Source organism: Austrofundulus limnaeus, unplaced genomic scaffold (assembly GCF_001266775.1).
Source record: "Austrofundulus limnaeus strain Quisiro unplaced genomic scaffold, Austrofundulus_limnaeus-1.0 Scaffold3, whole genome shotgun sequence".
NCBI classification, from domain to species: Eukaryota; Metazoa; Chordata; class Actinopteri; order Cyprinodontiformes; family Rivulidae; genus Austrofundulus; species Austrofundulus limnaeus.
In genome coordinates, this window is record NW_013952405.1 from 3,222,392 (window position 1) to 3,235,092 (window position 12,701).

Below are 12,701 nucleotides of genomic sequence, written 5' to 3' on the forward strand. Positions count from 1 at the left end.
ACTTCACGTGAATGATATTTTTGTTGAGTAACATTTTCTACTTCAAAAGAGAACACAGAGTTTTTGACTGTTCGTCTTTTAACTGACTTCTACCAGGTGGGGAAACTGGAACATGACGTCACTCCTACCTCTGATTCTAAGCTCTATAAATGACACTCAGAACAGTGTGTCAGACCATTCTGCTTCAGAAAAGGGAGGCATGCTTTGGAACTTCAATGTCAAGCCACCAATCTCTAACTGGATTCATGGGCTCACAGGTATGATTTATCATAACGAACTGACCAGAGCATTGGAAGATTTTTGTAATAAGGCTAATTTGGATTTACAATCTCAGTTACATTATGACGTTTAAAAGAACTTATTAGTTAGCTTTCAACTCAAGCTCTTCGGCAATCATGATCTATAGTTTTGCTGTCAGTTCCACATGGAAAAATCAAAATACCAAACTATACCCTGGTGATCTTTTCTTTTTTCATTACTTTTATTGCTTTCWAACAAAACAGGCAATTTATAAACAGATCTTGTCTGTTTTTATTTTTGTATTAAAACTGTGTTAACTCCACCAACTTTCCTTGGATGGTTAGCTTCACTGATAGATTTTGTCTCACTGAGACGCAGTTATTCTTTTGYTGTCTGTCAGGTGATGACCAGACCGGAGGATATCGCCAAACTCTACCGAGAGCTCAGCCTCTTCCCATCTCCGACCAGAGCAGACRTAGGACCTGTCATCACCTCTCAGTATGGAGGCAAATACAGCAACATCTACACAGGTAGACCTTGATCATTCCTGTCTCTCTAAAGTGCTCTGATCTCTGTGTAAATGTATTTCTAGCATTTGCTTGCTTTCATCTGCAGAATGGAGCCAGTGTGATCTGGAGAGGAACGAGAATGTCAGGTTTTGCAGACAGTATATTGTATTCCACGATGACAAGTCTGTGGTCTTCTCTGGAGCTTCTGGAAACTGCACTGAAATCAAAACAATGTTGTCATCAGTAAATAAAACATTTTTATTAAGGTATGTTTTTTTTTTTTGTTTATTGCTTGTTTTTAGCTTTTGTGTTGTGAAGCATTCTGTGCACTTTCTGACTGTTGGACTATACAAGTAAATGTTGACTGACTGATTGATTGAGTAAAATATTTAATATTTATTTATATATATAATATATATAATAAAATTTAATATATAAGCAAGCTGAGCCATGTCCACTTTTATTTATTTATCTCAGAGCGCTGAGTAAGGATTCTCCTTCTGGTGAGATGAAGGCAGTTGTTAGAGAATGCACAATCAAAGGAGAAGAGAAGCAGTTTTTGGAGGTGTGTTACAGTCTGTCTGGTTTAGACTGAACAAGGACTTTGTTGTTCTCGTATTTTTTTCTGTCTTGGTTTCACTTCAATTCTTTTTGAACAGGTATAAAGCCCTTCTTTGTCTTTGTTAGTTTAATATTAACTGTTTCTGTATATTTTTACAATTTTATTACAGCTGAAATTTTCATTTGAAGATCTTTGGCTTTTCTTCGCAATTTAATGCCTTTCAGATCTGGAGTAAAAACATAAAGATGAAGTGCATAAATCTGACAGCCTTAAAGAAGCACGGCAAAGTCTATGAAGATGGTAAGTCTTAATTTCCCCCTTTCTTTCAGTTTATTTGGAAGTTTTCTCCTACACCGGTTTGTGTTTACATCCTCAGAGCAGTTTGGCAGCTTGGTTTGGTCTCACTCTGAGACACACCTCCTGTATGTGGCAGAGAAAAAGAGACCCAAGGCTACATCCTTCTTCCAGGTGTGTCTGCAGAATTAGTTTTGACAGAAAATACCACTGATTTTTACAGGAATACACTGCTGTCACATTAGAATATTCAACATCAAGTTTGTTTCACAGTTTTGATTATCAAAGTCCAGTATAAGACATTATAAATATACTTTCATGCTGTTCAGAGAAAAGTTATTATGGAATCAAAAAGAAATTGTGATTTAATTAAATTTGCTTCCACTTTGAATAAATCTCATGAGAAGGAAAATGAAATTGTCACCTATGAATTCAAGTTTTGAATGTATTTTTCTTGTTTCTTTCTTGTTTTACTTACAAATATATTATATGCATTTGTATCGACTGATGTTGTAAAGTTTCCATAGCCAGTTAAACCTCTCACACACATGCCCTTGTTTCAGCACAACTGGATCACAGGACTATTTGTGTTTTACWATTGGAATGTGAACAGATAAGAGACAATGAAATATCCAGTGTTACCACATTCTAAACTATTTACCACWTTTTAAAGAGAGCTTTCCCTTTGTATAAAGACTACAAAACAAATTTATACTTTTCTAGGAATTTTTGCTGGTCAGATAAAGAACCACCCCTCGCATGTCAGAAATAACCTGTTTTTGGGATTGGCTTCTGCTAAGGGTATAAAGATACATCACTGGGRCTGTGTCTCCAGACTCAAATTGTATTGACTCTCATTTTATTGCAATAAATTTCTCAGAGACCATTGTAGTGAAGAACTTTTTTGATCACATATTTCTGCATTTTGTTTAACTTTTCTTTTTTTTCCACAACATCTCATGTGTTTGCTTTGCTTTTTACAAGCTGCAATCCATAACAGCACTTGTGCCATAATCCAAAGAAACAATGATACATATTTTGTTTTTGATAGGATTAGGTGTTATTCAATCTTTACCAGAAGTTGATGTGACCAACAGCTTTCTGTTTACAAMCCTTATTTTCCTTTTGTAGACGGAGTTACCAGAATTGTTTTTAATTGAAGAYGACAAGGAAACCATCAAGGTGCGAAAAAAGCAGACTGTGAAAGTAAATGTAGTTTAATTTGTTTATAAAAAAAATACAAATAACCTTTAAAATGATTTATCAGGCTGTTTGTGGTTTTCAATTTAATTCCTGCAGGGGGAGCAGTTTGCCTACCATGAGGACTGGGGRGAGGACTTGGGTAATAAGAGTCATCCAGTGATTTGTGTTTTGGACATTGAGGGGGACAACGTCTCTGTGTTGGAAGGAGTGCCTGATGATATCTCACCTGGACAGGTTGGTACAGMAGTGGCAGGAATGTTGAGCTTTGTTTTCATGCTTATGTACTTTTTGYTTGATTAGTTTCGGTTGYATTTTGTTTGTATCTCTGCAGGCATTTTGGGCTCCAGGTGACACAGGTGTGRTCTTTGTAGGCTGGTGGCACGAGCCCTTCAGACTTGGCCTTCAGCTATGCCCCAATCGAAGGTGCTTCTACATTACATMGATCAAATATGTCTCAAAAACAGCTGTAGTGTTGCAAATGTCTTAGTAGAYCTRTAAGTGTGTTTTTATTTCTCTGACAGGTCCTCGTTGTTTTATGTGGATCTTACTGGTGGTAAATGTGGTAAGTGTTGACTTGTTTYAKCAGCAGGCTAGAAAGTAATGATTTAATACACATCTGGAACTGATTAACTTTTGGAGTCAACCCAATGGAAGATGACAGCACAGACAAAACATCACACAGTTATGAATGTGCAAAGCCCACCTTACATCTCCAGCTCACAGGTCACTAGGAATAAACATYGGGTATGTTCATGAAATACAGTTGGACTGGTAGATGTACATTTTTAACAGTCCTGATGTATTTTCTCAGAGGTAAGATTTTTTTCTTTGCACTTTGAATCTAATTTAGGAGCATGTTTTTTTTTTTTTAATCAGAATCAGAATCAGTTTTATTGCCATTGTCAGTGAATACACAGACTAGGAACTTGCAGTTAAGATTTAGATTTTTTTTTTCACTGTTATGCATACTTACTACATGTACATAAAGTCCCAACCAATCGGATGGATATAGTATTGTAGGAAATGGGTGCCAGCAGGATCTGAAGTAATCAAATTGTTGATTTATTGTGGTTTGCTCAGTTCCTCTTTGTGTGTAAAGTGCAGATAAGAATTTCTCAATGAACTGAATGGCTAAACAATGAAAGCAATTTTTTATTGGTAAATGCATGRAGTTATTATTGCTTATTATATATATTTAGATCATGTTAAAAATAAATTTACCAGTTACAAAATTATATTTTTGTATAAAAAATGTTAACAAAATATCAAATTGCCCTTTTTACGTCCGGTCCCCTTGCTCATAAAAGTCATTCAGTGCATTGGCACATCAGCCAACTTCAACCAATGTTTTCTCTGACATAATTGTCAAGAAATGTTAGTAACTGAACCAATGAATGAGAAAAATGGGATAATGCATCAAGTTCAATAGCAATGTGGATTTGTTTATTATGTGAATGCTAACCCCTCAACTCTATCCATGATGCTGTGCATGCAGAAAACTAGAAAATGATTCATTAACCTTAGTAAAAATGGCAATGTAAATTTMTTCAAAGCATACTAGATTTTGAGTTATTTGCCAAGGAGGTTATGTTTTCAGTAGCGTTRATTTGTCTGTCTTTCTGTCAGTCTGTACACAGCCATCCATTACTTCTTGTATTCCAAAATCAGGTTGCGGGAGCAGCACCTTAAGCAGGGAGACCCACCTCTCTTTTTTGTCACTTCAGTACAAAATGAAACCAAGTATTATTAGTTTATTTAGTTTATTTATTTCTTCATCATCAGTGACTTTTTTAAGTGAAGAGAAAATAGAGAAAGAGAGAAAAACACAGAGAAGCCGCAGAGAAGCCACAACCATGACCACCCCACCACACCGCCAACGACCAAGTGCACCCTCCCAGCCCAGCCGTCCACCCTCCCGGRACCCGGCAGCCACCCCGGCCAGGGGGCCACCCACAGGAACCAAGAGCCACACCTCAGGAGACCAAGCAGCACCAGGGAGGATGGAGAGCCAGCCCCGCCCCCGGCAACCGTCCAAGCCCCGAGCCCACCCACAGCCCAGGACCGCACCCGGCGGTCTGCCCTTCTTCAGGACCCCCTCCCCAAATGACAGTCGGGGAACGGGATGGGAATAAAGACCCTGACACACACACCCCCACCCCCAGATGTACTGTTGGTGCGTGTTGTTCTATAGAGCAATTGAAAAGGGAAAGAAGAAGAGGCAGGGGCCGGCATGGTGCCAGTTTCCCAGAGACCCAGCTCTCATTCCCCAGCCACCTCTTCCAGCTCTCCTGGAAGGATTTTAAAATCATTAGGGCCAGCCAAGAGACATAGCCTCTTCACCTTGTCCTGGGTCTTCCTCTGGGTCTCTTTCCAGTCAGATGTGCCCGAAGCACCTCCCAAGAAAGGCACCCAGAAAGCATCCTTACAGATGCTCAAAACATCTCTGTTGGAGGAGTAGCGGCTCTACTCCAAGTTATCCTCCGATAACTGAACCTTTCACCTCATCTCTAAGAGAGAGTCCAGCTACCCTGCAAAGAAAAAAAAAACAATAACAAAAAAAAAACAAAAAACAACTAATTTCGACATCCTCCATCCGTGATCTTGTATTTTCCATCACTACCCAAAGCCACAGATGAGGGTCGGAACAAAGACCTATCAGTAAACAGAGAGCTTTGCCTTAAGAGTTCAGCTCTCTCTTTACCTTAATGAATTGGCACAAAGTCTGAAGTAGAAGCCACATTGATCAGTCTATCAATCTCATTCTCCATTCATTCTTCACTTGYGAAAAAACCCAAGATACTTGAACTTCTCCACTTGAGGTAGTACCTCACCTGCTCTGTGATGTTCTGTTATTTTTTATTCCAAATATGAATATCTCTAAAAGATTCAATACATTTTAAATAAAATCTAATGCCATTGTAATAGGCTATCATTGTTTCATAAATGCATATTATCCATCCATCCATCCATCCATCCATCCATCCATCCATCCATCCATCCATCCATCAATCCATCCATCCACCTTCTGTACATGCTTATTCCTTTCAGAGTCACGGGGGTCATTGGTGCCCATGTCCAGCAGTCACAGTGTGAGGGGCGGGGTACACCTTGGACAACCTATTAATTTATTATAATTTTTTTGTGCTTTTATTACAATTTAACTTGGTACATGATTATGGACATTATTGTTGATTTCCATGTTTACGCGTGTTGTCTCTATCAGAGCAACTTACATCAGGCACCAGTGCAGTTTGTTCCCCAAGACTGAGTCCAGACCAGTGCYGGATTGTCTACCTGGAATGTTCTGTTTCTGGACCACTCTTGCCGTGCAGCAGTCTTTGTATGGTGAGAAAGGATAGGGCCTCTGTTCAACAAATGCAGTTTAGTTTTCTTTTAGTAGATTGTCCAGTAAAAAATAGGTTTGAATCAGTAAATTTATCAATCTGAAAAAACACAATATCACAATATCATAGCTGTGCTCTTGTGCTACTGATTTTTTTAGTACGACTGGTACACTAAGAAGACCTCAGTAGTGGTGGATGTTGTTARTCGACCTAGAGAAGGTGAGAAATGTGTTTTTCTTTGATCATAAAACTCAAAGTACACCTTTTCACTGTTGTGACTGTTTACTTTTGGCTTCACAGATGGCTTTACTGGCATCTACAGTTCTCAGCTGTCACCCCAGTGCTGGTCTGCTGATAGTCAGCGTATTGTTGTTGATTGTCCTCAGCGCAGCCGCAAGGTTTGTTCAAGTACCCGCAAATAGATGAGGAAAAAAAATAGAAGAAAAAAACTCAAAAGGTTTCTGTAAATGTTTTTATGTTGGTGTTTGATCAAATTGAAAAAGTTGATAAAGTTTTTTGTTTTTCAGGATCTCTTAGTGGTGGATATAAATACAGGCAGCATCACCTCTCTGACTGCAAGTTAGTCTCTCAGAACACATTATTATTATTATTGGCAGGTCACAATATTTTTTAATATTATATTCACAGTGTTATGATCTTGTTTGTTGTAGAGTCTGATATTGGTAACTGGAGCTTGCTGAACATAGAGAGAGATCTGATGGTGGTCAGCTACTCTTCTCCCAACTGTCCTCCATGTCTGGTAAGGTTATCATTAAGAAAAAAACATGTTTAGATGTTTTCACTTGTTTTAAACAAAGTGTTGTGTAGACTGCTACATAAATTGAGTATTTGGGAGTGTCTGTTTAGGCTTAAATAATTTAAATCTAAATGTCATAACAATACTTTTTTTCCTCATTTTGTATGTAGAGAGTGGGTTTCCTTCCAGGCAGAGATTCTCAGGAGGAAGTTGTTTGGGTTACATTGGAAGACTCTCAGTTAATGCCTGAAATTGATTGGCAAATCATGACTTTCACTCCTCCCCCAGAGCAGGAAAACAGTCAATACCGTAAGATTATTATTATTTTTAATCTGTACTCACTTTATCAGAAGTCACAGGGGACACAGTTTAAATTTGAATTTCATATTATGTATTATTCAGTCCTATGTCCTGAATTTACAGGTGACTGTCACCTGGCTTTCTAATGAGTGTCACTATTTTTAATACCACAAAGCAATGGCTTTGTTTGAAAGAAATGATAAAAACAATTGTATTTGCTGACAACATAGGTAAAAAAATGGAAGCGATGACTCATACCTTACACCAACAGCTAAATCTAAATCACAACAAATAAGCTAGAAAAAAAACATGCTTTTTTTGCACACAGTATGTTTAAAGTTTTCTCTTGAACCTAAGATCGAACATTTTATTCATTTCTGTAACTTGTAAGAAGATGTTTCATTTGTGGGAAACACTATCAGTTTCTTTTATTTTATTTTTTCRGTTTACAAAAAACGATGTTGAACATTACTGGTGTTAACAAGTTTCACTGTCTTTCTAGCGGGCCTTGATTTCGAAGCTTTGCTGATTAAACCGAAGGAGGTTAAAGAAGACATGAAGCTGCCTCTAATGGTCAGCCCTCATGGTTAGTTGTTTTCAGCATTGCTTTTTATTCAATTTCTGTAATTTGATTTAAAAAAAAATAATTATGTGTTGTCAGTATTTTGTCCAATCTCAAACTCATATTGGACTACAAAAAAACTATATTATGTATATTAGGAAGTATTTATTTTTAGAAACTGCTTCATTAAAAGCAGCTGCAGCTAACATTGTTGTTACAACATGGTATATTATATTCTGACATTGAAACTTTAGAGCATAACCTATTTCTCTTTCTGTTTCTTAATATTTTTAGATGTTATATAAAAAAAACAAGCTGCTGGTTTAATCCATTAATGGTTATTTTTATTAGGTGGTCCTCACTGCGTGTCTGTTGCTGAATGGCTTCTGGACTCCTCTGTGCTGTGCAAGATGGRCTTTGCTGTGTTATTAGGTAGGATTATTTGTGAACATAAAGATCATTTTCATCTCATGCAATCTTAACAGATTGCATTGTTTGATTAAATAGGTACTGTAAATAATTTGGAACATGTCTGCTTCAAATGTTCTATTTKAGTTTATAATAAATGTAAGAACCTTTTATGGTATGTATTATTCAGAGTTTCCTTAAATATGTACAAATTGAGAGCAGAAATACATGTACATTTTTAACCTAATATGCATTTTATGTAACAAGTTGCAAATTATAACCACTTCTAGTAAAAACTGACCTACATCCATCCATCCATCCATCCATCCATCCATCCATCCATCCATCCATCCATCCATCCATCCATCCATCCATCCATTATTTTTTACCTGTTTCTTCCTTTCAGGGTCACAGGGGTCACTGGTGCTCATATCCAGCAGTCACTGGGGGGCAGTTTGCAAGTACATCACAGGGCCACATAGAGACAAACAACGATTCATGCTCTCGCTCACACCTAAGGGCAATTTACAATTAGCCTAACAGTCATGTTTTTGGTCTGTGGGAGGAAACTGGAGTGCCCGGAGAAAACACAGAGAGAACATGCAAACTCTACTCAGAAAGGTCCCCTGCCGGGATTCAATCCTGCAACMTTCTTGCTGAGAGACAACAGTTCTACTAACTGTGCCATATTGCTGCCACCTAACTTTAACTAATGCCATTTATTTTCTGAATTCAGCCCAGTGGTAGCCACTGCCTTATGAAACCAGACTCACATAACACAGGTCAAAACCACCAGTTTCTRAATCACTTTCAAAAAGTGTTCACACAACAAAACTGTTGGGAACCAGTGACTGTCTATGTGCTGACTGTGATATCCTGCTCTCTGAACTAAGGGCAGTGTTCGAAACCAATAAAATTGTTCAACATTGGTTAATCAGTTCAGTTTCTGAGACTCTAAAATTTTTCACTGTTAATAACAGGCAAAACATTGCAAGTCTGTAGTCAAACTAGATACCGCATAGCGGTAACATAATGACCCCCACACACATAAATGCACCAGAACTCAGAAGTCTTTATTCCTAATAAATGTCATGCTACTAGGTGCATCCCAAAATTGCTGTGGGTGGGGGTCTTATTTTTGGAGTGGGGGGGGGGTTGCATTGGTTAGCCTGATGGATAGCCCCTCATCAGAGCTAAACAACAAAATAAATCTGAAGCTCCTATGTTTAATATATTTTGCGTTATAACCATTTTTGTATGTCCAGATACCTCCTTTTCAGATAAATTGGGGGGTCTGGGGGGTGGGGGCACAGATTGGTTGACCTGATGGATAGAGCTTCATCAGAGCTAAACAACAAAATAAATCTGAAGCTCCTATGTTGAACAGTTTCTGWGTTATAAGCATTTTTGCATGTCCAGACACCCCCACTTTGAAAGAAGGCCCCTCCTCAAATATAGGGTCTATCGTCAAACTCTTGGCTGGCGCAGTGTAGGTCGGACTCTTCTACAGTCCTGCCAAATTTCATGTTGATAGGTGCAGCCGTTTTTGTGCTACGGTTGACCAAAAATCACTGAAAAAAACAAACAGTACGAAAACAATATGACTCCCGCTTACGCTTCGCATGCGGGGGGTCATAATAACTCATGAGAATCCAGATTCTTCTAGTTTCAACAGGTGATGTACATTTTATGTGTTCATTTGTATTAGAAAACATTACAACCTTGACCACTAATGTTAGTTTGAGTATTAGTACTATTTATGATTGTGTGGTTTATATTTTTAGTGAACTATCGTGGCTCCCATGGATACGGCCAGGACAGCATCCTCTCGTTGCTGGGTAATGTGGGCGCCCAGGATGTCAAAGATGTTCAGGTAAGAAAAAKCCAACATTAGGAACAAAAATGCTGACTTGTTGGGTATGTGTTTCAAAGCAAGTACATACTGTACCACCACAAATATATATTTTGTTCTTGTTGGAGAAATGACTTGAGCAATTGTGGTAAAAAAATTATCAAAGAGATCAGGTGTAGACTTCAGTATTTATTTTAAAATTGCAGAAAACTATTAGTACTATTAGTATACTGTTAGTATTATGAATACTAATTGGTCTTGCTTGATATTGTTTGCRTTGTTAGTTTCTACGTTTAATAAAAAGTACCGGTAGTTTTCATAGTTGTAAGTCTTGAGTCATGACAACTAAGTTTTTATTTAGTTATTATGGTTCATTCATCTCTCTTCTTTGGTCTCCATTTGGTTCACACATGTTGTCTGTAGGGTATATAATASATATGTCATGAATTATTACTAATCCTTACATTACCTAGTATTTATATCTACATATATTATCTGATAGTTATTTAAGGAAAATCAGTATACATTTAAACATATTTCAACACTAAGAATACACTTCAATTCCTAACCTAATTCACTAGAGATGAGTGACAATAATACTGTAGGTATCAAGAGATATCATTTCAACAACTTGCAATAATAAATGAGAAAATATCTTTTTGGCTAAAAGAAAAGTGTACATGAGAAGTGTGGGGAACAAAAAAAATACCTTAAAGGTAATAAACTAACATGCTTCTTTTGACTACAGTGGATGTTTTGCAAGCATGTGATCACTGGGAACTGAAATGAAATATGGTTAACACAGTTTTACAGAACCATCGTGCACATTGAACAAAGTTTATTTTTCAGCAGGAGACAYTGAAAATTTTTAAGGTGATTGTCCTTAAAAATTTAGGAACTGATTCCAAACACAGTCTGAAGGGGAAGTTGGAGGTCCATCTTGATCATAARAGAAAAGGGGTCATGCCTATAGGTTAATCCTTTGATGTTAAGGATTAGAGTTATGGCTACACGTGAAGAGCCAGGGCCCAGTTTGGGACACTCCCATGTGTATRTGAATTTACATTTCTTTRGGTMAAAACAATCAACATTTACTGTCCTCTGTTTTCTGGAGTCAGCAGGTACATTTGTGGTTTMGATATTGTTGATTTAYTTAAGAAGAAATGGGTTCTTTCAGGAGCACAGCTACATATAATCTGAGGTGTGTGTAGGACACATCTGTATACCCACTTTTTGTGCCACTGGGTTTCTTGGTTGGCCCATAGCAGCAAGTGAAGTCTTGTTTAAAGGGTGTTATTGAGAAGATATGACACTGCACTGTTTTTTTTTTTTTTTTGCATGTTTTTCCCCCTCCAGTTTGCTGTTGAAAGTGTTCTGAAAAGCAATGAGTTTGATTCACAGAAGGTGGTAGTTTCTGGGGGCTCCTAYGGGGGATTTCTAGCATTCCATCTACTTGGCCAATACCCAGGGTTCTACAAGGCCTGTGTGAATTTCAACCCTGTTGTCAATTTGGCCTCCATGATTGGCAGCACAGACATCCCAGACTGGTAGGTCTCCTCGTCCACATATCTACAGTATGTTCCTATTCAAATTATTCACATGGTAAAAGTGTCCATCATGTACTGTGGTACTGTTCTCAACTGTGGTGTCTTTATTTGTGAAAGGTAGACTTTTTCTTTTGTTTCCCATTTTATGCATGATAAAATAAATTTGTGTATCAATTCACATACTGGACCAAAACAAATGAGTGTGTTAATGGTGTGTGTGAATACATGTGTTACAGTCTGTAATGTGACCATAAAATCCACACTGTGATTAATGTTTACATGTTAATGTTTTCTTGGGATCTCTGCAGGTGCATGGTTGAGGCTGGTTACGACTACAGTCCAGACTGTCTTCCTGATYCTGCTGTTTGGGAGCAGATGTTAAACAAGTCTCCCATTAAATACATACCTCAGGTACAGGATCTTTGGAGAATGTGAATTTGAAGAATCACAATGTAAAGACTTTTTTTTTCTTCTTTTAGGTTAAAACACCAGTGCTGCTTATTTTAGGRGAAGATGACAAGCGTGTACCTCACAAGCAAGGAATTGAGTACTACAAAGCTCTAAAGGCAAGGCAGATCCCAGTTCGGTAAGCAGACACATGTAATTTGATATATACAGTATTTTAATTATCATTATTATAGTCTTGGTAGAAATGATGGTGTTGCTGCTCCTTCAGTAATTCTTCGTGTCTTGTTTAGATTGCTGTGGTACCCAGGAAACAACCACTCTCTCTCTGATGTGGACGCAGAATCTGATGGATTTATGAACATGGCTTTGTGGATTATTCAACACCTGAATCTGTGATGGTCAATCTAACGAATCGCATTAGAAGATCCTGCTTTATGTGATTTTGTCTTCCTGTTTTCTCGTCCAATCTGAAGCCAAAACATTGTATTTTTTTATCCAGACAAAACATGCCTCCTTTACTTTACTTACAATYTAGCTGCTGTATCGATGGAAAAATAATAGTTTTAGCATTGTGCTTGAAGCATTGTTGATTCAACAGAAAAGATTTTGTACACAGTTATTACTCTGACCTGTATTTAAACACAGAAAACAGTAAAATACATTTTTATTGTTTAAGCTTTGATACATATYTACACTATACAACCTGTTTTATAAT

General features: G+C 37.6%; 1 protein-coding gene across 1 annotated transcript; it reads left to right on the top strand.

Moving 5' to 3' along the window:
• The first annotated feature begins 230 nt into the window (after positions 1–230).
• Positions 231–12,623, top strand: LOC106523903 (acylamino-acid-releasing enzyme). The gene is made up of 23 exons (XM_014017484.1): positions 231–257; positions 641–770; positions 856–1,015; positions 1,227–1,314; positions 1,536–1,611; positions 1,688–1,779; positions 2,737–2,787; positions 2,905–3,042; positions 3,140–3,231; positions 3,330–3,370; positions 6,032–6,153; positions 6,311–6,371; positions 6,453–6,550; positions 6,680–6,731; positions 6,824–6,912; positions 7,080–7,218; positions 7,712–7,795; positions 8,123–8,203; positions 9,964–10,052; positions 11,388–11,578; positions 11,887–11,989; positions 12,058–12,164; positions 12,277–12,623. Exons 1-23 carry the CDS (start codon positions 246–248, stop codon positions 12,380–12,382), a joined length of 2,202 nt encoding a protein of 733 aa, XP_013872938.1. The 5' UTR covers positions 231–245; the 3' UTR covers positions 12,383–12,623.
• The last annotated feature ends 78 nt before the right edge of the window (positions 12,624–12,701 follow it).